At 46.0% G+C, this 24,337-nt stretch overlaps 1 protein-coding gene and 1 non-coding gene across 3 annotated transcripts in view; both read right to left on the minus strand.

The window, feature by feature from the left end:
- B3glct (beta 3-glucosyltransferase) overlaps positions 1-4,788 on the minus strand; it is an 83,601-nt gene extending 78,813 nt beyond the window's left edge. Inside the window, exon 1 of one of the 2 annotated variants that reach the window (XR_015634139.1) lies at positions 4,639-4,788. Coding sequence is in view for 1 of the 2 variants with exons in the window: in NM_001398955.1 (NP_001385884.1) it covers positions 4,639-4,681 (43 nt within the window). In the remaining variant the exon portion in view is untranslated. 2 annotated transcript variants of the gene reach the window in all.
- LOC120096107 (small nucleolar RNA SNORA67) lies at positions 1,419-1,561 on the minus strand. Its single transcript, XR_015635002.1, has one exon. It is a non-coding gene; the product is annotated as a small nucleolar RNA SNORA67 (small nucleolar RNA).
- Positions 4,789-24,337: the final 19,549 nt, after the last annotated feature.

Below are 24,337 nucleotides of genomic sequence, written 5' to 3' on the forward strand. Positions count from 1 at the left end.
CAGGAACATAGCAGCACCCAGGCAGGCATGGCGCAGGAGGAGCTGAGGATTCTACATCTTCATCTGAAGGCTGCTAGTGGAAGACTGACTTCCAGGAAGCTATGATGAGGGTCTTAAAGCCCACGCCCACAGTGACACACCTACTCCAACAGGGTCCCAGCCATTCCAATGAGGCCACACCCACCCAACAAGGCCACACCCACTCAACAAGGCTACACCTCCTAAGAGTGCCACTCCCTGAGCCAAGTATATGCAAACCACCACACTAGATAACTAAATCGTTAATTATTGGGACAGAGTTCTCCTGTGCCTTGTAAGATACTTTATGGCAGCAGTTCTCAAAATGTGGGTCTGACCCCCTTGGGGGTTGCCTAAGACCATTAGATATTTACATAAGTAAGTATTATGAGTCGTAATAACATCGAAGTCAGTTATAAAGTAGCGTCAAAAATGATTTTATGGTCTGGAGAGATGGTTCAGCGGTTAAGAGCACCAACTGCTCTTCCAGAGGTCCTGAGTTCAAATCCCAGCAACCACATGGTAGCTCACAACCATCTGTAATGAGATCTGGTGCCCTCTTCTGGTGTGTCTGAAGACAGCTACAGTGTACATATATAAGATACATAAATAAATTTAAAAAAAAAGATTTGCTTTAAAAAAAAAAGATTTCGGGGTTGGGGATTTAGCTCAGCGGTAGAGCGCTTGCCTAGCAAGCGCAAGACCCTGGGTTTGGTCCCCAGCTCCGAAAAAAAGAAACGAAAGGAGACATTGCAAAATCAAAAAACAAACAAACAAACAAACAAACAAAAAACCCATGCACAAAATGCAGAACTGGGTTTGACTCTTCTGTTCTAAAATTTCTAACCTGCGGCAGTGAAAAGAATCCAGGCAAGACTTGGCTCAGAAGAAAAAGAAATCATCCGGATTTGGCAGGTGCTAAGAAATACAATGTTGGCTCACTCGGAGAAGAGAGACAGGGACGTGGAAGAGAGAGGCTAATAGCTATTATTCTACCGTTGGTTCGGGTCATCTTTCCCACGGAGGTATCAATTAAGATTGGTTTTGGCTGCATGTAATCTCCTGCAATACAAGGCTGGAAGGCGACAGACAGGGCTGCTGTGGCACTCCCCATCCATCTGGTACCCAGACTGTTTTCTTCTCTCTACCTGCTTTCTTGGTGATCTTATGGCCACGATGTGGCCTTCAGAGTTCCAGCCACCAGACCCACACAACTCGGCGAGAAGGATAAAACAAGCCCCAAAGGTCTACAGCCTGGCTGCACCAGACACTTTAAACGAGAGCCCCCATAATCCTTGTAGATATCCCATTGGCCACCCCAATTGGCAAGAGCCATTGAGAAATAGCTCATCATGACATCATCAGCGTTACCCCTCCACTCATCCCCCCTTTTTAAGCATATATGTAGGCAGCCAAAGGAAGGCAAAGGAAACAGGTATTCCTTGTCCACCAGAGACCTTGGGCATGCATGGCTTTCTTCCAAGTTGCTACGTCCCTGAGAAGGGCACACAGTCAGTCCTTTGGAGAGGGAATCACCTTGGACTCCACCCATCCTTTTAAACCCCATATAATCCAATCAAGCCTGGCTAGACAAAGGCCCAAAAGCTACAAGGTAGACAGTGGTCCCTTCTCTGGCAGATTCATTATGTTAAAACTGTATGAGACAGCAGAATTCCCAGGCGTCTATCAAGTCCCTGCCTCAAGTTTTATATAAAACAATGAAGGCTCAAAGCCACTAAAGGCCACAGAGCTCATGAATGGCAACTCAGGGGCTGTAAATCTCCCTCTGGGACTCATTCCAGACCCTAGAACTGAAGCTGCCGTGACTTCCTGTCTGCATGCACACGGGTTTAAAATAAAACTTCTATATTGACTTTCCTAAAATAAAATAAGATAAAATGAACGTGGTAGTTGGGGAGGGAACTACCCAGTCAGATCACTCTTACAGGGGTGGATGAAAGCTTCTTCTAAGCTCTCAGGATAATTCAATGATTCGTAAGTCGTGTCACTTTCAAACGGATTCTAAGTGGAGGCCACATCTTTAGACGTGTCAATGTCCCTCTCCCCATGTCAAAGTACAGAACAATAAACACCAGGTCCAAAAGAAAGAACGGGCTCGTTCTTGTACTAACTCAGGGAAGCCAGTGCACAAGACTCTAAGTGTCTCCAAGGGACTTGGATTTTTTTTTTTAAGATCATTTTATTTTTAGTATACATGTATGGATAATTTGCCTGCATGTTGTGTATATGCACCACACACGTGCCTGGTACCTACAGAGGTCAGAAGGGGACATCAGAACCCCTGGAACTGGAGTTCAGATGGTTGTGAGCCACCACGTGGGTGCTGGGAACTGAACCCAGGTCCTCTGCAGGAGCAGCCGGTGCTCTTAACCCCTGAGCCATCTCCCCTTTAAGGAGACCTTTTAAGGGATTTTGTCTCCTTTATTGTGCTCTTCTACCGGCTTCCTGAGGCTCAGAGATATCTCTAAAAACGTTGGCATTTTAGTTCATTCTGAATGTCCTTCCATGGGTTATCATCAAATCAAATATCCCCTTAAGGGTATTAAAAAGTAGATATGAAAATACTAATGTGTCTTTAGGCCTATATGCTGCATTGGTGATATACAAATATTATTATTAAATGCAATTCTATAAACAGAAGGCCAATTTCAGCCACCACCACCACCACCACCACCACCACCACCCCCAGCTGGTTGGTTCCAAAGCCTACGGGCAATAAGGCAAAGGAAGCAACCTCAGTCACCCAGTTTGCCAGCCATTTTGCCTGCCTTTCTCCAGGGCTCCACAGTGCTTTCTTCAACCCATGATCTCTGGCCAAATTCCTCGTGATCAATTGCTACCTTCTGGGTCCAAGGTGCCCTAACATTTTAAATTACAGTGTTGCCAAATTAATCATGTGAGTGAGCAATTAATTACAAGCTAATCTCGCTCAATTTTCTCACACTTAGTGAGCACCGGAAGGAATGCCAGGGGTAGACAGAAGCAAAACAAAACGTCCTTATTCGGAAAGCATAAATCCAAATACAAACGAGCTGTCAAGGCTCTCGTGAACTAAGTCTTTCCCTAAACTGCACCATTCTGCCATTTCTAAAGCTCCGAAATTCTGCCTTTTCAGAAGCAGGAAACACAAGCAAGTCAGGGTTAGGGAAAAGTATTATGACAAGCTACAAAGAGTCATATTTTCTTTTACCCACGCTTTCAAACTTGAACAAATATCATAAAAAGTCATTCGCACTGACTTTTTAACTTTTTCTCACATCATCTTAGGGGAACGGGGGAAGGAAACAGCCTCCAGAAAACGGAAAGAAAAGGAATGGCAACTGGACTGCCTAAAACCAGATCGCTGTTTTTCCCAGAGAATCTTCCCTGAGGCCCCAAAACTCCGAGCTTCCCCCGCTTGCCCAACTGCATTAGGAAGAAGGCAGGTCAAGTTTGGAGGTTCCTAGGGTGTGGTACCAAGATATAGGAGGTCTCTGGGAAATTGCAGGAGCTGAGGGTACAGGGTGGGGATGACGCAAGGGATACGGGAAGGGGGGGGGTGGGCGCGCCTGGGGCACAGGATGTGTTAATGGCTGCATGAGGGTTGTGTAAGGCTGGGTAGGGTCGCAAGGGACACACGATGGGACGCAGGGAGTAGTTAAGGTAAAACGGTGAGCGCTTGACTCGGGGAATGGGGGAGGAGGGGCCATAGTGGGACACAGGTCATGCACAGCAGGAGATCCAGGGTACATACGGAAGAGTGGGAAAAGGGATGCCTATGGTCGGGCGCAGGTTGTCCACAACAGGAGGAACAGGGTGCACAGGGCGGGACACGGGGGACGCACAGGTATTGAGCGGGGTGCACACAGCGGGATACTGGGTATGCACGGTGAGGGGATGGGAGGGACAGTATTTAAGGTCCGGAGGGGTTGAACAAGGTGGGACTCGGAATACGTACGGCCGGGCACCGGGAATGCACACGGCGAATCGAGGGGTGTGCCCAGGTGAGGCGCGGGTATGCACATCTAGGGAGACGGGGTGCACAACTATGGGGCCCATGAGTGCTCAGCTGTGGGGCGCAGAGGCACACGGTGGAGAGCAGGGGGTGTACGGCAGGGCACAGAGTATGCACAAGCAGGGAGTGCACACGGCGGGGCACACGGGATACACACAGTGGGGCGTAGAGTGCACAAGGCGGGCCGTGGCAGCACGCCGTGGGGCGCAAGATAGATACGGTGGGGTGCGAGTGCACACCGCGGAGCGCGGCATGCATTCGGCGGGGCGCTGGGGACCCACAAGGCGGGGTGCACATAGTGGGTCGCGAGCTGTGCACCGCAGGGCGCGCGGGCGGCGCGCATGGGCGGGCAAGGCGCGGCCTCTTGCAAAGTTTCTAGCAGTTGCGCGGCGCTGGCTCTGGACCCGGCCGCGCCCTCCCCACAAGCCCGCGTGCCCCGGCGGAAGGAGGCGGAGATGGCGAGGGCGCGGGCCGAGGGTGGCGCCGCTAGAGGGCGCTGCGTCCGGGACGGGGCGGGACGGGGCAGGCGGCAGCCGGAACCGCGCGGGGGTGGCCAGCAGCCCCGGACTCCCTCCCCGCGCCCGCCCGGGCCGCTCGCTACTTACCCGCGGAGCAGCTGAACAGCGCCAACAGCGCGGGCGGCCGCATCCCGGCGACCGAGGCTCCGCGCCCTTCCCGAAGCCGAGCTGCGCGGACGCCCTGCGCGCCTGACCCTTCTCGCGCTCCCCTCCTCCCTCCCGGCGCCGCGCCGGCTCGGGCTGCGCCCTCTGGCGGCCGGGATCGGGAGCGCCCCGGTGTACGCTCGCAACCGCCGCGGATGTAGGTGGTCCTGCTGCCCAGCCGGACCGCGCCCTCCTCTGGGCATCTGACCTCAGAGGCTCTTTTCTGCCCCTCTGACATCCCCTGCCTTCATGTCCTCTTCTTCCCAGAACTTCCTTCCCAACCCCAGCAGTAGGTCACTCACTCCCCTTACTGTCCTCAAAGTGAAGGAGGAAGGATCGTTTTTTCTTCCCTGCTAATGGACTATATTCTGTTTTTATAAAAAGCAAAATCGATAATTCAACTCTTAATATTGTTGGCACCGATGTTCTACTTTGATGAAGGTGTTTTTAATCAGCTCAACTAATTTACTTAATATCCTCTCTTTAAATGGAATTTGATTAATAGCTTTGGCCCGGAGTTTTGCTCTTCATAGATGTTGGTGTAAAGCTAAATTTTTATAAATGTTATTTTGAGTGTTCGCTATGATGGAAGGGAGAGGGTATACATTTATTCAAGATACCTGATAAAATGAATCAATTACGAATACAGGGTAAAAAATAAAAAAAAGAATACAGGATAGCGTGAGGTAGAAAAGCCGCATAGGCAGAGTCCCGCCCACCTACCAAGAGTTCCGCTGAGGAGCTTACAGTTACACTGTAGCCCACTGAAGAGGGAAACAATTGCAAGGGAGAAGGAGAGGAACCCTTACCAGAAACACAAGCTCTCTTGCGTCTCCCAAGATGTGAATAAGACCGATTGAGCAACCCTGGCTTGTGTTTAGACGATGAGGGTCTGGAAGGCAGCTAGGATTACCTTTCAGAGACTGTGGTCATAGGACAAAGGAACTCACCAGACATTCTCTCCCAACCACAGACAGAAAGACTCTCAGGGCAGGCCTGCTCATTAGCACTTTGGCAGTCATATATATTAGTTTCTGCGTGTCTCCTGTTGACTAATACCAGTCTCTGGACTGATGAAGACCAGCACTACATTTTTTTTTTCCAATTCTTGGTTGACTGCTTTAACTCCTTGGGCCTTCTTGGGAAATTCTAAAGTTTCTAGATCGTTTCCCATTTCCAAAGTTGTCTAGCGTTCTCCCAGGAAATATTCCTTCCCTATGTTAGACACCACCGTATATGAACAAGATATAAATGGAGGGAAAAGTCTAGTAGCCAAGTAACTTGAGTGAAGGCCCTACTTTGGTGGCAAACAACTTTGAGGGCTTAGTGGATCAGTTTTCACTGAAATTATCCTGAAAGGCTGGAGAGGTGGCTCAGTGATTAAGACCACGTGTTACTCTCCAGACGAGCCGAGTTCCAGTCCCTACTCCCACATCCATTGGCTTATGACTGCCTGTAGCTCAAACTCCAGGGTGACTGATGATCCACCAATGCCTCTGGCTTCTGCTGACACTGGCACGCTCACACATAGGCTGACACATAGGGTTACACATTTGCACAGAAGTAAAACCAGTAAAATACAAATTTTTAATTGAAAATTTCATCACGATACAATATTACTGCGTTCCAGGAGGAGTGTGGGAAATTGGACCGTTAGGATAAGAGCACATCCTTTAAGTAATGAACTTGCCCATCTTCCTCGTCTCCACAGAGGACAATGATAAATGACACGTCACACAGCTCCTTAACTCAAGTTTGGAAAAGGCCTGCCTTTCGGTGATTCTGGTCAGAGGATAAATAGACTCCCTGGGGGAATCCTTCCTCACTCTCCGGTAGGAGAAACTCTCAAAGCAAACCTGCCTACAGGGGTACTGACAGACACACGATGAGGCTTGCCCGTAATACCCACTGTGAGGGGACAGTTTTCCACAGGAAAAATAAATAAATAAATCTCAGCTACTCCAAGACAGTGACATGAAGAACAGTGGGCCATGGCTCTACTTCCATGATATCCTCTCTTGATCTGAGTCGTCACCCCCGTGGCTGGCTTCTGGGATCGTCCAACTCTCCTTGTTGAAGGACGGGGTGAGAAGCCCAAGTTAATACAAGCTGTCTCCTGTCAAGGACCTTACAGAAAACAAAGATTAGACAGGCTAGTGGTTTTTAGAATAATTAAAATGCCATCAGTAGGGGCTGAAGAGATGGCTCAGCGGTTAAGAGCACCCGACTGCTCTTCCAGAGGTCATGAGTTCAATTCCCAGCAACCACATGGTGGCTCACAACCATCTGTAAAGAGATCTGATGCCCTCTTCTGGTGTATCTGAAGACAGCTACAGTGTACTCATATATAATAAATGAATAAATCTTTTTTAAAAATGTCATCAGTAGGGGCTGGGGATTTGGCTCAGTGGTAGAGCGCTTACCTAGGAAGCGCAAGGCCCTGGGTTCGGTCCCCAGCTCCAAAAAAGAACCAAAAAAAAAAAAATGTCATCGGTAGCCAACAGTCTAATTAGCAGCTTCTTTATGGATGGCTTGTGATCTTAGAACAACGCTAGGCTCAAAAGGTTCTTCATTCAAATGATCCTGTGCTATTGGTTGATGGGCCTTGTATCAGGCTGTGAGTCATATACACAGTACTGAGCCCAAAAACTCCCTAGTCCAGTCAGACAGAATGTCCATAACTCGCCATGTAGTGGATACGTCAGCACAGGCACAGGAGAGGGACACTCTGGAAACACACAGCAATATATGACACCTACCACACCCTTGGGGGCTGATCATAAAATATATATATATATATATATATATATATATATATATATATATATATATATATAAATGACTTCTGTGTAACTTCTTAAGGGAGAACTAACAAGCGTCTGGGCTGAGAGAACAGGGAGAGCCAGGCCCAGCAGAGGTATAGCATGTGGCAGATCTATCAAAGGACATATGGTGGACTAGGAGGAAGGCTTCTGGGTAGGCTTCCTCTAATCTGCTGCCTCTCTCCTGTGACTCCGAACAGTCCCTAAGACCTCCGCTTCCTGTCTGGCAAAGGCTGCCGGACAGACTTAGATTCCTGCCTGTCCCTCCAGGCCTAGTTTCAGGCCTGAAATAAATTAGTAATCGGCACATTCCAGGAGCTCCATTCATTTCCCACACCAGGAAGTGGCTTTCTCAGTTTGGAGGGGTCTCGATGATTCTTTCCCGAACTACAGTAGGTCCTGGTATCTGAAGGAGGACTACAAAAGCAAGAAGTCATTCTTTGGGACTTTAGACCATTAAATCGAATCCATAGCATAGTACTTTAACCACAAGCTAGCTTTTCCTCAGCCCAGAATCTGCACTATGGCTGGGTAACAGGAGAGAGGCTATTCCACCAACTACATTAACCTTCAAGGCAGTAGAAAGATCTCTAGCCTCCATGGAAGAAAGATGACATAGAAAAGTCATAACAAAAAGTTTCATCCCGGCAACGCAGACCACTGCAAGTGCTCATGGGAAAATACTTGACTGATCTAAAGTGACATCTTCAAGACCCCAGGCCCTTATGTCACTTAACTTCCCAATCTATTCAAAAGCTGTAAATAGACAAAGTCTGTCAAACTAAAAATCCTGCCAAGGTTTTCACCCAAAGAGATTTCAACAAAGAATTCTCATGGACAACCAACTCCAAACCAAGAGCCAGGAAATAGAACTCAGGACACCTTCTCATCTCTAGAGGCATCCCAAACAAGCCCCCAGAAATCTGAAGCCATTTTGCACCTGATTCTCCATTCTCTCGATGTAGTGCAACTCTGATTCTCCATTCTCTCGATGTAGTGCAACTATAAAGATGTCTGTTTACAGATGGGCCACTGTTATAGGATATTTGAACCTGTTTCTAGTTAGGGTGGGGTTCAGCCCTTAGCATTCACCTTTAATCCCAAACAATGAAGGTGAAGTTAGTTTGCAGAAGGAAGCACCCATGTTTGAAAGTGGTGCCTAATTGAATGGCAGGAAAAGTGACCAATCAGAGAAAGATTTTATAGAGTAGGATATGCCCAGCTCTCAGGAGAAGAGAGGAAAGGGAAGCTACTTAAGGGGGAGACACACAGTACAGGAGGAAGAGAGTACAGCACAGGAACACAGTGGAGTTCATGGAAAACAGCACAGTGGAGTTGAGAGGGAGAGTGGAGCAGCACAGAGAGGGAGATGGGGACAGTTTTACCAGGAGAGTTTTACAGAGACAGAGTGAAGAGAGAACAAGCTACACACAGGGAAAGACAGAAAGAACAAGAGATTGAGAAGGAGCCAAAAGAGTAGAAAAGATTGCTAGAGTTAATTTGAGGCCAAGCAGAGCACTTCAGAGGCTGAGAGAGAAGCCAGATTGAATCAGTCAGCTGGGAGAGAGTTTGAACCAGAAAACAGATGAGTTGAACCAGCCACCCAGAGCTCAGAAAGAACAAGAAAGGGTCAGCTTACTCAGCAGCAAGTCTGGGAGGCTGAAAACATTCTAGGCCTAGATAAGATTGTACGGAGACTAGAAGCTTCCAGGTCTAGGTCTAGGTTAGCAGACTGAGGCAGGAAGCCTCCGAGAAGACAATTGCATCAGGAGAATAAAAGTTACATTTACAAGCCATTTCCTAGGACTTCTTACTGGAACCAGATGATGCACTTGGCTATGTGGTTCTCCTTTCCAGAGCCAGGACCCCTCCCCAGCCCAGTGGCTGTAAAGACCAGAGATCCATCACGAAGCGCAGAGCTACGGGAGGTAAGGTATGTGGTACGTTGGTTCGGCAGCCAGTATGAAATTCGGTGCAGTGGCTCGCTGGCCATTATACATCAGCCGCTTGCAGATTGCAGCATCTTGACTACATAAAATGACCAACATTAATAGAAAATGTTTTCATGCATCCACAGACAAATACTCATGGACGAGCTCTCCATGACATGATGGCGGGAGTGGGAGGTGCTTACCCGGTATAGCATACTCAGCAGACGACCAAGACACACAGGGTGACCATGAACACACATCCTCTGAGAAGCCTGGGAACAGAATGAGCGGGAAGGACAAGGGAGAAGGGAAGTCATTGAATGGGGGTGGCCAAGGCCCTATGTGGATTGTTCCAGACAAGTTACATTTACAGGCAAGCTATGGCCCACAAAGAAAGGTATTCCAAACAGAGGGGGCAGGCAAGTGTTGGCTTGAACACTGGAAACTACAAGCGTCCAGAGACAGGAGCTGAGTGAGGAAGCTGGCTTATCTTGGCTGCCTTGCCAAGGAGGTTGACCTTCATGGAAGGGCACTGAGGTCACTGGAGAAGCTGTTTGGCCACCCGGAAGAACACAACTTCGACCGTGGACCTGCAGCTTTTGATGCCTGTCTTGTGCCCTAATTGCAGTCTCTCTCTCAGAGAAGCCATGAATAAATATTTCACAATGGGATGAGGTCACAGATGATGCCCATGTGTACCGTGACTGAATGAATGGATGCTGCAGACGAAAATCAATTCCATGCAATTCCATGCATATTAGGGTGGACCAGACAGAGGCAAAAAAGGAAAAGAGACTAATTCATATGAGAGATAGGTGCCAAAGCCAAGAATTCTGGCAATTAATTTAAATATTTTATTTCATTTAACCTTCAAAAAAATCCCAAAGACGTAAAATGATTTTTTTTTTTGAGGTTTCCTTTAATATGGGGTCTGGCTGTGTGAATCCCAGGCTGACTGGGAGGTTCTGATTCTTCTATGGCAGCTTCCCACTCTCTAGATTAGTAAGACGAGTCTCAGGAGGGCCCAACACCAGAAGCCAGAACGGCCTGTGATGGGGCAAGAGTTGTGAAATGGGAAGGAGGAGTCACGGTGACAGTGTGACAGAGGTCAGCTCTATTGCACTTGTGTGTGGACACTGGCTGATGCTGAAAGAGAGAGCACAGGAGGGGACCGATGAAGCAATTAATTAAAATGGGCATTTGCCAGAAGGATGTGGCCGTGGAGGAAAATGGAAGATTGTAATCAAGGCCAGAACGGAAACAGGATGCCTTCCCAGGATCCATTGCTGCATGGCGGTGCTCTGGGAGCTTCTCATATACCAGCACCGCCCTAAGTGTGCTACCTGTTTCCTTAATCTTTCCTTCAATGCTCCAGTTATGCTGTTGCCATTGCTGTGTCTTAGATGGTAAATGTGCTGGACAGCTTTAACTGTTAACGCAATCTAGATCAGAACTGTTAACGTAATACAATGCAATCTCACAAGGAAAGAGTCTCAGTGAGGGACTGCCTAGAGCAAGCTGGCCTGGGGAAGTCCGTGGCCAGTGATTGTCTTTCTTACATTAACTAATTAAGGTGGGAAGACCCAGCCCACTGTGGGCAGCACTATCCCTTAAGTGTGTGGGTCATAGACTGCGTAAGAGTATAAAGGGGGCTGACTGCAAGTACACATGTGCTCGTTCTCTCTTCTCTTGACTGCGGGTATAACATGATGAATTCCCGCTTGACTTCCCCACAATGATGGACTGTAACCTGGAATTGTAAGCCAAATAAACCGTTTCCTCCTAAGTTGGTTTTTTTTGTTGTTGTTTGTTGTTTGTTTTTGTTTTTTTATTTTTGTTTTTGTTTTTGTTTTTGGTGGGGGGAATGTTTTGTCAAAGCAACAGAAACAAACCTGGGGTGGTTGAATAATTTTCTGAGGGGATTCCTGAGACCAATTCAGACTATCCACGTTTGCAAAGTGCAAACTACTTTTTTTCTTTTCTTTTTTTTTTTCTTTTTTTCGGAGCTGGGGACTGAACCCAGGGCCTTGAGCACAAACTACTTTTTATAGCAGTGCTAAAGCGTTACCTTAGGCGGGCTTTCCCAACAATGGCATAGAATCAACCGCAAATGAAAACAAAAACTGAAGGTGTGACACCAGGCTGGACCAGGAAAGGGTGAGGAGCAAAGTTGTAGGTTCTTAATAAAGCAGTAGAAATCATCAGGTCTATTAAGTTACACCTTTCTTTTTTTTTTTTTTTCTTTTCTCTTCTTTTTTTTTTTTCTTTTCTTTTTTTTTTTTTTTTGGTTCTTTTTTGGTTCTTTTTTTCGGAGCTGGGGACCGAACCCAGGGCCTTGCGCTTCCTAGGCAAGCGCTCTACCACTGAGCTAAATCCCCAACCCCAAGTTACACCTTTCAATACACATTTTTTTCTGTTGTAGTTTGTGTGACAAGATGAGGGGTAGGCACGAATGTCCTTGTCATGGCTAATGTGAAGTCCCTTGAAGAAGCACTTACAAACCTATCTGAGTTACAAGTTCTACTAGCTGCTTATTTCTAGAAAAATTAGGCATGACTCAGAGAGAGGCCAAAACCAAACCAAACACAAAACACAAAAAACCACCAACAACAACACCACCACCAACAACAACAACAACGAAAACAACAGTTATTTATGTTTGGGACCTAGGCAAACACTCATTTGTTCAAGAGTAAGCAAAGTTTGCCTGTTTAGGAAAACTGCTGTTAAAACTTTGCCAGCGATAAAACACAAACTTTCATGCAAAAGTAGAGTTTTGAGAAGTGCGTATCTGCTGCTAAGAATTTAGCAGCTTCTCAACCCTTAAAGACCTTGCAGTAGCACCCACGGCTGTATCAAAAGAAAAAAGAAGTCTGAGTTGTTTCATGTTGCATAGTGAAAACCATCAATGTCTGAAGAATCATCGTATTTTAGTGTGTGACACTGTTCCTACGGAGGTATAAACAAACAAACACCCACTCAGCCCCATATAGGAAACCCAAGACAGATCAAAGGATAGATAACCACCAAAGTCCAACTCAGAGAACCAATGAGTTTTATTGTCATTACTTCCAGGAGTACAGTGAGCGTTACTTACTGGAGCAGAAACGACTCAAGGACAGCAGACAGCTGCATCACCAAGGCCCAGTCAAGCGCAGATAGCAGCTCCTAAAAGCTGGAAACTCTGAGCTCGCTGCACAGCCTGCAGGCGCCCCATAGCTTGAAGAGCATCTCTTTCAGGCCGCATAGATGGCCTGAGGCTCTTACGGGTGAGGCTCTTACGGGCTGCTCTCTGCCCCTTTTCAGGCAACTCTGTTGATCTGAGCCTCTAAGGCAGCAGTTCTCAACCTTCCTAATGCTACAACCCTTTAATACAGTTCTTTGTGCTTTAATAACCCCCAGCCATAAAATTATTTGCATTGCTACTTCATAACTGTAAGCTTGCTACTGTTGAATCCTCATGTAAACATCTCATCTGTGTTTTCTGATGGTCTTAGAGATCCTTGTGAAAAGATTATGATGGGGTTGGGGATTTAGCTCAGTGGTAGAGCGCTTGCCTAGGAAGCGCAAGGCCCTGGGTTCGGTCCCCAGCTCCGAAAAAAAAGAACCAAAAAAAAAAAAAAAGATTATGATGATCCCTGTGAAAAGGCCGTACCTATCCCAAAGGGGTCTCAACCCTCAGGTTGAGAATCACGGTTCTAGGCAGTTTGTCTTTCTGGAGTGTCTTCTAGGTAGCTTGACTGGTCTGAAAGAGTCTCTCAAGCAGTACTTTCTACTTATATGAACTTGTGGGATGTGGGGCTTGTGTATCTGGTCAGTTTCAGGAACTTCCTTAAACCTTTGAGTTATTTATTTCCCAGGCTTATGGAGCATCCCTCTAAAATGGAAAGTTTTATATCAAAGGAAATTTCTTTCAGCATTTGGTGAAAGAGTGATCTCCAAATGACCTATAAAATCACATACAGGTAAAATTTGCACCCAAAGTATAAGACAGGTAAATGAACTTTAAGATAAACAACAAAACAAACAAAAAAAAGTAAGAATTATACATTGTAATAAACTTCAGAAATTTCAATTGTCTCAAGCTTGGCTGTCAAATCAAAGGCTACTTATTACTAAGTTAAAGGCTTGATGAAATACTTTTTAACTTCTCTCAACTGAACAGCTGCATGAAGCTAGATTTTTTTCATCTAAAATAATATATCACAGCAGGTAAAATGAAAAGATCAGTTTGGGAATGCCCCTGTTCTAGAAAATCAGACACCAAAGAGACTTATGAACTATAAACCAATGAACTTTCTCACTAACTTCGTCTCTAGCAAAGAGTGTTTTTCACAAAAATACAATATGCTAGCATGAAACAGTCACTATTCCAATTTTTAATGAATTGATCAATGTGTTTAAATTTCTCGGGTTTGTGTCTAACACACCCAATATTCCCAGAATCAGAATACTTACGAGAAAAACCCTTTGGAATCCTCAATATTGTTTCAGAATACGGAGGAGGTTCTGACACAGTTCAGGACACACAGCTTGTGACTTGAAGTCAATCTGAGCCCCACCCCAAGTCCTTTCCCTCACTTGCTGGGTGCTAAGTGCCACCACATTCTCTTTCAGAGATGTTGTATTTGAAGGACTTGGTTTGCCAGAAGCTCATTTTTGGTTCATAGTCATTCAGTTACAGAATTAAAAATAACAGTAGATAGTTAAATGGGCACCATTACACAGAGCTATACAAAGTTATATTATATACAACTCCAGATAACCCGATTTAACATAACATTAGTTGTTCTGAGCCTGCTGCTGTGATGAACCCACATTCTAGCCCAACCATCCATTGTTAGGGACCAGGCTGCCTGTCTAGTTAGCTAAGTCCCCCACCATCACTGTGGCATGGGCAGAGGACACTAGAGAGCCAGCATGAGCAATCAAAAGCTACCAGTGTGAGTAAAACAGTCACTTCAGACGACTTGAAGGACAGGAAGGTACTGCCAATAAGCCAGGGTAGAAGTGGAGCGCTTGCTACTGGTCTACGCAACGCTGACAATCGCCTAGGGCCTCTCTTCCTGCCGACCTGCAAAAGTCGGTGTGCCTTCACGCTATAATAAGATCCCCGAGGCAATCAACTTTAAAAGAAGAAAGGTTTTGGTTTGGTTTGGTTTGGGGTTTGGTTTGTTGGGGTTCTTTGTTTGTCTCTGGTTTTGAGGCCCTAGTCAGAGGTCACGGAACCCTATTTGACATGGAAAGAAACGTGGTAAAGTCATGGCAGGAAAGAGACATAGACAGACAGACAGACAGACTGACTGACTGACTGACTGGGGGTGTGGGGGTGGATTGTGCCATTAGTGACCTAACTTTCTCCTACCACTTAAAGACTCTATCACCTTCCAGCAGTACCTGCCTGAGAGCCAAACCTTTCACACATGGGCCTTGGGCTACGTTCAACCTCCAAGGACTAGGGTTGTAGCTCAGTGGGAAAGCACTTGCACAGTGATTGTGTGTTAGGCCCTAGATAGTCGTCCCCAGCACCAAAACCAAAACAAACTAATAGCACAGTTTAAAACTATTTTCTCTCTGAAAAGAGACTGTGCTAAATAAATCTTGGGGCATAGAACATCTTGGAGAATGAAGCCTTCAAGAACTCAAAAACACGTTAAGATAGGACAGCAGAGAATGTCCCCTTGTTTCTCAACTGTTTGCCCAGTAATCCATGGTTACTGGGTAACCCTCGGCCATCAGATGGGTAGTTTTGCCCCCACACTGTGGAACTGATGACTGTGAAACAAAGCAGGGTTAGAAGTCCAGCTGATTTGAACAGCTCTGGGTGTTCATAGAAGAAAGAAACTTCTAGACCTCCAGGATCTTTTTGGGGGGAGGAGGGTTAGAATAGAGGCCATAACATGGGGGAGCATTCAGACAGGCAGAGGCATGAAGGAGATATTAACGCCAGTGAAGGAAGAGAGATTTGTAAGTGTGTGACCAGACCAGTGTGGCTGCAATTAATCCTGTCAGAAAAGCACTGGGAACACTCAGAGGTGAAACTGGGAGTGAGAGAATACCAGCAAACTTGGGAAGGTCCCACATCCCAGCCGGAGGAACAGGATTCACACAACTCAGCCCACAGAGATGGTGGCCACAGGGACCTGATGTCCACTTATTCATCCGCAAGAAAAATGTTCGGCTGAGAGACACAGGCATCATTTATTTTAATTGAAGAAACTCAAGGCAAAGCTTGTTTTCTATCTTTCTTTTCCTCCTAAAAATGTATTTTCTCAACTTTAATAACGATAAAATAGCTATGGCATAATAGTATTACACAAGCGAAAACATCATTTTCAGAATCACATTTTCTAGACATTAAGTCAAGCAGATGTTGGAAGCATCTTGCTTAAATCAGATTGCTGCGTGCTTTAGGTCTCGAATGGGAGTCTGCTTTGGGCATTAATATCTATCGTTGGAAGAACATAGGGCAAAGGAAAAAGGAAGACTTAAATCTCGGGGGTACATGTTATATGTCTATTTAGGGAAGCCACCATGCTTTATTGAATGGCGTGAGGGCCAATAATGAAAGGAGAGAGACTGGTCTGGTGAGGTGGCTCAGCAGGCCAGGCGCTTGCAATGGACTCTCCGAGATCCATCTCCAGGACTCCCACAGTAGAAGCAGACAACCAACTTCCACGATTTGTCTTCTGTCCACACACACATACATATATAAGTACATGCATACATACATACATGCACACATGCATGCATGCATACATACCTGTATACATATATAAGTGCATGCATATGTACATATATGCATGCATACATACATGTATACATATAAGTGCATGCATACATACATGAATGCATGCATACATACATACATGCATACATACATGCATACATAATGCATACATGTAGAAATGTTAAGACAAAAGCACAGAGAAACACTGAAACAGAGATATGATTATAGACCAGCTGAGACCTCGAGGGAGCAATCCCACATCCAGCACTTAAAGGACTTTCATATCAACACGTACTATCTGTAGTGCCAACAGAACAAACACCTTCTGCATAAGTTTTTGACATACTAGGCACAGGCAGGGAAACTGAGGCAAGGCTCTAGGGTCCTGGGATGCAAGTTTACAAAGGTGTACCACCTCCCATAGCACTGTAGTTTGGATCTGGAGTGTACCCAAAGACCGGCATGTTCAAGGTACGGTTGCCAGCCTGTGGCCCCATAGTGACATGGTGGAACCTTTAGGACAAGCCTATGGAAAGGAATAGATCACAGAGGTTGTGCCCTCCACGAGGATTGGGAAACCCTGATCTTTCTTCTTGTGCGTTTAGGCCATGAGATGAGTAATTTTGCTCCACAGTGCACTGAGGCCATTATGTGTGGCCTCTGGACAGAGCCGTGAGGCCAGTGGAGCAGGGATTATAATTTCCAATACTGTGAGCCAAAATAAATCTTTATCTCCATAAGTCGATCATCTCGGGCATTTGTTACAGTGACAGAAAGCTGACTAGCACAGGGTCTTGAGAGCATGAGACTAGTCAAAGTGTCCCCTCGTGAGGACTCCAGGGCAGAGTCCAGAATGTACCAGGGAAAAGTCTAGGCAGATGGCTGTGAGACTTGTCTATGAGAATCGCAACACAGAGGCCAACAAGGAGCTGAAACGCGTTCAAGGCAGAGACCAATGGCGTCGTGAAGAACCAGTAGAGCAATTCTGAAGCTTGGCGTATGAATGGCTAAGTCGGGTGATTAGAGACATAAGGAAAGAGGCTCATGAACTTAAAATAGTCCGCCTCTCTGTGTTGGATAAATACATTTTGAGTGAAGATGGAATCGGGGAGATATAGGACTACAGTGAGCAGAAGACTAAATGGTACACAGACATTACCCGTGAAAGAACAGGAAAAGAAGTTATGACAGAGAATGGGAATAAAGAGAACGGCGTGGGGCTGGAGAGATGACCCAGCAGTTAAGAGCACTTGCTACTCTTCCAAAGTTCAGATCCCAGCACCCACTCACAGGTGACTCACAACTGTATGTAACTCCGGCTCCAGGGACTCTAGCGCCCTCTTCTGGCTTCTGCGGTAACTGCATGCAAATGGTGTCCATGAATATACACACATAAATAAAAATAAACAATTATTTTAAGGGGAGAGAAGGGAGAAGACGGGGTAGGGAAAGAGAGAATGGCAGACAGGAAAAAAAAACGAATTGGAAACATGTTGGGAGCTGATGGGTTTTGCTTTATTTTGTTTTCCTGACTACAAGAAACATTTGGTATCTTTTTAAACATCATTTCTTCAACCCTGGCACTAACTAGGTATTTAATGACTCAAAGTGATCTGACATCATCTGCCTGGAGTTAGCATCAGAGCCTACAGATGAAACAGCTCAGTCCTACATGAATGACATTCCTAAGTCCCAGGTCACCTGCAATTCTAACTGTGGCTATAATTTGAGGGTTCCCATGGCCCTCTTCTCTGGTTCAATAATTTGCTAGAATGCCTCAGAGGACCCAGACAGGCACTTGATTTATGCTTATTGTTTGATCGTGGGCCTCCAGAGAAAGCAGGGCTGAGAATGAGGTCCAGCGGTATCCTGAGCAGAGAAACAATGTCCCCATATGATGTCCTGCCAGCTGTCAGTCAAAAGAAAAAAAGAAAGAAACTGAAACCAAAGCAAATAAAAAAAAATCTAGATTTATTTGGTAATAGCACCACAGCGGGAGTAACAGGGCACTGCCAGAAGAATATAAATGCCGTGGTGAACTACGAGTATATTCAAAGACATCGAGACAAGGGGAGAGCTTTAGAGAGAAGAGTAAGGATTATACGAGGTACCCTGGGAGGTAGCTGTGCTCACCACCGTCCCACCAGCACGGCACCCACACAGCGGATTTACAAACAAGCTCCTCACATCGTAGTTCACGCAAGTTTGATGTCAGCCTGAGGTTGAGCAGGCAAGGTGTCAAGGAGGCTCTCTCAGAGGTCTTTTGTGTACGGAGCCGCTGTGGCTTGTGGGCAAGCCTGTGTTGCTGGCGGTCTGTTGTGATCGTTCCTATCAGGCAACCACACATAAAAGGCCCCCTTTAAACATTTACCGGCTTTATGTAGCTAATAAATGTTGACACGAGCAACTCCGTCTTGAGCCGAACAACATTCACACGGCGCGCGGATGTGTTTGCCAACGCAGATGCTCTCTGGACCCCGTCCTTTAATCACTCATTGGGCAGAGCTGATTAAATAATTGGCCACTGACGCTTCTTTCATCCTTCTCCCCCTCATCAGAGAAGGTGGAGACGAGGCTGCAAGCCCTGAGCTTTTAATCAAGCCTTGGTCTCTCTGGTTTCTCAGCTCTTGTCCTGACGCTACCCACGGGCCCCCGCCGAGAATGGCTTCATTAGAACCAAACGGGCTCTCAAAACCAATATCACTCCAGGACTGCCAAAGATTTTTAGGAGCTCTGTGCTAGGAATGAGAAATACCATTCTGTGATGTCACAAACCCGACTCGAGCAAGAAAGGAAAGCCTGAGGCAAAGCTCTCAGAGTAGTGAGAGGAACCATGCCCAACAATAGCACGGATTCGCGAGACCGGTGGCTCAGAAGTGTGTGCATTTAGCTTTCCCAGTGCACACTGCAGTACCTGGGCCCCCTTGCCAATTTAAATAATTCCTCATCTTACTAGGCAGAGCCTGATAACTTTCCTAGCCCTGATTGCAGCTAAGAAGCAGGGGCATAGAGCCTGCCAATCATCACAGGTGCTCCGAGTCTGAATCAGAAGCAAGGGATGCTGCAGGGTACACCCTGTACTGAGTGACGGCTGCAGCAACAGTTGCTACGGAGCATGTGTCCTACAACCTGAAGGGCTGGCAGAAGATCCCCTGGATCCGGTCCTAGAGCGATTTGTAGTTTATCTTTAGCTTCCTGAGCTCCAGACTTGATTCCTGGCCAATCCCCGTGCCTACTGTCCCAGATGATTTGAACTTGGGAATAGCTCTCCTCTCCTTTGTCTCTATCAAGCAGCTAGTGTCTCTTTTCGCTCACCACCTCTGTCCAGGGCTGATCCAAAAAGGCTGTCAGTCATGCGAAGGGCAATATTGTTCAATGGAGCGTTTGATTTGACAGCTTGCTTGGTTGTCACTTCAGGCGGGTGTCCAGTAATTGGGATGAAATCATTTGTGGCGTAGAAAAGAAATAAAATTCAAAGCTTATCTACTCACAAGTCTGAAAGTAGGACCATGCCAAGCAACAATACAGCTTTGATGCAGGAAGACTATTTACAAACCATTTGTTGAAAGTGGAAGGGTCTGGGGCTAGAGAGGTGGCTCAGGGGTTGAGAACACTTACAGAGGCTACTCTTGCAGGGATCTGGATTCAGTTCCCTGCATCCACGTGGAGGCTCAAAGCCATCTATAATTACAACTCCAGGGTATCTTCTGCCCTCTTCTGGCCTTCTGGGGTACTGCATGCATATGCTGCGCATGCCTGCGCGCGCGCACGCACGCACGCACGCACGCACGCACGCACGCACGCACGCACGCACACACACACACACACACACACACACACACACACACACACACACACACAGAGGCAAAATACCCTTACATATAAAATTTTACAATCTCTTTAAAACACTAGTGCTTGTTTTACTGAGGTAAGACTATTACTTCTCGGGGCTGGGGATTTAGCTCAGTGGTAGAGCGCTTACCTAGGAAGCGCAAGGTCCTGGGTTCGGTCCCCAGCTCCAAAAAAATGAACCAAAAAAAAAAAAAAAAAAAAAAAGAAAAAAAAAGACTATTACTTCTCTCTTGCTCTAACAGACAGAAAAGCCCCTCTTAGCCTCAGACAAATGGCACTGGAGAAGTCTGATAAGGCAAAAAACGCATCATATTCTTCTGTGGCACCCTCAACCCAGTCCTGTGTGGTAAAACATGTTTGTGGCAAGCCAAGTTCTTCACGCCCTTCAGCCCTACCTCTTTTGTCCCTGACTTGCCCCACCAGGGACTCAGGACTCCATTTCCTCACACTTGTGGAAAAAAATACTGCAAGGTTTTCCATTTTAATTAATTTGATTTCCCCACCTCTGTCTTGGCGAAGTTCTAGGTTTCCTTTAAGATTCATATCAAGGGTTGGGGATTTAGCTCAGTGGTAGAGCGCTTGCCTAGCAAGCGCAAGGCCCTGGGTTTGGTCCCCAGCTCCGAAAAAAAAAAAAAGAAAAGAAAAAAAAAAGATTCATATCAAATGTTGTTTACTAATAAGGTTAAGTCCCTTTATCCATGTTGGGTACAGTCTAAAGACACCCCCCCCCCAAGAGGTACTTAAACCATGAATGATACCAGTTCCTGTGTAGTATGTTTTTCATATATTCTATTATATATAAAAAATGTAGTAAGGAGATTAACACAACTAACAATAAAATAAAATGAGTATAACAACCTAATGTTAACAAAATTGTTAGCATGCTAGGTACGGTTGCACATGCTTATAATCCCAGTGCTCAAGAGGCAGAAGTAGGGAAGTCGTAAGTTCAAGACCACCCTGGGCTCTATGGTAAGTAAGTCTGGTCTTCACAGTGAGCCACCATCTCAAAGGAAAGGGACAGAGGGAGGAATAGGAAAAGAGAAGGAAGAACGTGAAGATCACTACTGTGGTGGGAGATTTGGGGAACATTTTACAGTAAAATACGTTTTTACTTGAACCTAAATCCAGCAGTGTCACTGCCGTGGGTCTGTCACTGAGATGGCTAGTAGCTGATAATTAGGTCAGGAGCCTATATGGTGTGCATATGTTGGACAAGGGGATGCTTCATGCCCAGGTAGGATGTAACACAAAATATATTACATTATATACACAGAATGATATTCAATGTAAAGCAGTCATTGTTTTTCTGGAATTTTCCATTTCATTCGAGCGGTTGAGCTCAGGCAAATGATATTCTCACCAGTAGGGGGAGCCACCACGTTGCCGTTTCTAATATCTTTCAGCAACACTTTCTAGACCTTTGGATATGGACCATAAATATTTATGTCTGCCGATGCACCATATGTATGCTGCTATATTAATTATCCATGTATAAAAGCACAGAGATGGAAAAAGAATGTGAATTCTAACGATTTTTTTTCCTTCTAGAAGCTGGGGTGCATTCAGCGTGTACATATCCCTGTCATGTTTGTGGCATCGCCACACACAGTGATATTTCTGTTTCAATGCCCTAATTTGCCTTTGAATCTGCATGTGTCTAACACAGTGCTTTAAGAGATTTTTTTTTTTTTCCGGAGCTGAGGACCGAACCCAGGGCCTAGCAAGCGCTCTACCACTGAGCTAAATCCCCAACCCCAGAGATTTTTTTAAATGAGTGTTTGCTTACATGCACGTATGTGCACCATGTAAGTGTACAGCTCAAGGAGGCCAGAAGAGGGCTCTGGATACCCTGGAACTGAAGATACAGATGTTTGTGAGCTGCTGGTGGGTGCTGGGAACTGTACCCAGGTCCTCCAGAAGAGTAACCAGTGCTTTTAACCACAGAACCATCTCTGCAGCTTCAGAAAGTGCTTTCATATTCCTGTAGAAATTAGTTTATATAGCATTAAAAATGGGGATTTAAACACTGATAGAATTTCAAGTTCCGGTGGTTTTTCTCAGTAATGAGGGATTCAGGAGTTCGTGTTATGGGCAGCCTCATCTGAGGAAATCCAGTTTCAAAGTTAAGCCAATTAGTCTTGCCCATGCTCCCCACCTAAACTTTCTCTGGCTCTGCTTAACTCTGCACAAGTGAATTACAACTCAATCCACAATCTAAGGTTATTAAAATAGAGAGATATAGTTTTTCTAAATTGAATATTTGAACATTACCATCTCAGTTAGGATGGGCCATTCATTTGTATACTTGAAAGTATTTCCCCAAACAAGCCCAAAGCCCAGTTATGTGTGTAGGTCTCGAATCAGAACAAGGAGAAGAATAGAAATATATCTTAGATGCCCACAATTCCCACTTCTGAAATTTTTATTCTGTTTGGGCATTCAAGACTCAGTGATTTTTCTTACGAGAACTAACCAACTGTGAAATTCTATACAAAACAGGATCTCTAAAAACTACTGCATATTGTGGCCCTCCACTTGCTAAGGAGCCTGAGTGGTGGTGGAATTTAAGAGGTGCAATGCATTATTTTAATAATTAGTTGGGTATGGTCTCCAACGGTGGCCACGTGCTCACTGTGTGACTGCTGGTGGGGGGAGGAGCACAAAGTGTTGACTCCCTGTGAAGCTTTGTAATTTCACACTTTTTATCTCCCTCATAGATTTCTCTAAAGTAGCCTTTTAAATTTGAAAGCCAAACTAGTTTGAACAAGATCCGCAAAGGGTCTCTACCCGGTGTTTAATTCTTTGTGTTGTTTCTCTTCCCAAGGACAACACTGAGGTCTACCTGCTGTAGAAAACCTGGGTAGATACAGTTGCCACTAGCGGGATACTATTGGGTTGTGGGATACATTAAGGTGAAACCTGGTAGGTTAAACGCTACTAAAGTATTAGGCTCAGAAAGCAACATTCCAAAGTGGAAATGAAATAGACATCAAAAGAAAGGGACCAAGGAGGAGAAGATGGAGGGGAAAGGCTTTCCCCTGGGTTCTCTTATCTACCTAAAGACCAGATACACTCAAGAGAGCCCGATGCTGCTTCAATCTTTGAGCCGAGATTTCATTAATGGAAGAAGATTAAATTCATCTCACAGAAGAAGCGACTGAAAATTCAACATGACACCAGAGCCTGGGGGAACCTTTCCCTCAGGCCACCGTGTGGTCTCCAGGGCACATTCATCCTCAGATCACTTCCTATCTCGCTAAAGCAGTTCTTCTCAACCTTCCTACTTCCCAATTCCCTTTAATACGGTTCCTCATGTTGTGGTGACTGATATGTTTTCTAATACGGCGGCATGATGCGGCAGGAGGGGGTGCCCTAGTTGGCTCATGCTGAGGTATCCCCCCCCGCCCCCGCTCCGTACCAGCCATACAACAGGTCTAATGTAAAATGAAGTTTATATGGGGGTGGGGGGTGAGAAGGGAGTGGAAGCAGAGAAAGAAAGAGGACGGAGAAGGACAGGGAGAGAGAGGGAGAGGGAGAGGGAGAGAGCCAGAGAGGCCAAAACAGTCCTTTTATAGCAAGCCAGGCTTTACCTCGCTGTTGCTAGGTTACTGTTGGGCGGAGTCTAGAAGAGAAGCTAACAGTGACCCCTTAACTATAAAATTATTCTTCTTGCTACTTCATAACTGTAATTTTGCTACCGTTTTGAGTTGTAACGTAAATATCGAATATGCAGGATATTTGGTATGTGAATGCCCCAAGGGGGTCGTGACTGACCCACAGGTTGAGAACCACTTCAAGTCGCCACAAGGACACACCCTTGTCCACTTGGCTTCAGACCCAGGACAAAGGACTGAGGTACATATCTTACATACCAGGGCAGGCCTGGCCTCCAGGTTCTCCCAGCGTCCCTCAGTTCCTACCTTGTATACCTGCCCCCAACTCTGAACTTTCCAGCCTGGGCTGCCTTTCCCCCAGAGGCTCCTCCCCATATTATCCAGACGTTTTGGTCTCCTCTCTTCCTCTCTGTCTTCCCCCTCTTCTCTCTCTTTCCCTTCCCGTGGCGACTTCCCTGACCTCCTTCCCTGGGGCCAGTTAATTCGCCCAAGAGCAGTTTCCCAATAAACTTGTGTTTAATATAATCTAATTTGACTCGAATTGGCTCATTTTACCGGCTGAGAAATAACTTCTCATCCATCTCCTGGAAGAGGGTACTCAGGCTTTCTCCATCTCCCCCAACCGCCTTGGAGTTTTTGTATTTTAAATGGTCCCTGTGTGTCCTTGGTCAGGGTTTCTTTAGCTCTGAT

Source organism: Rattus norvegicus, chromosome 12, assembly GCF_021556685.1.
Source record: "Rattus norvegicus strain SHRSP/BbbUtx chromosome 12, alternate assembly SHRSP_T2T, whole genome shotgun sequence".
Classification (NCBI taxonomy): domain Eukaryota; kingdom Metazoa; phylum Chordata; class Mammalia; order Rodentia; family Muridae; genus Rattus; species Rattus norvegicus.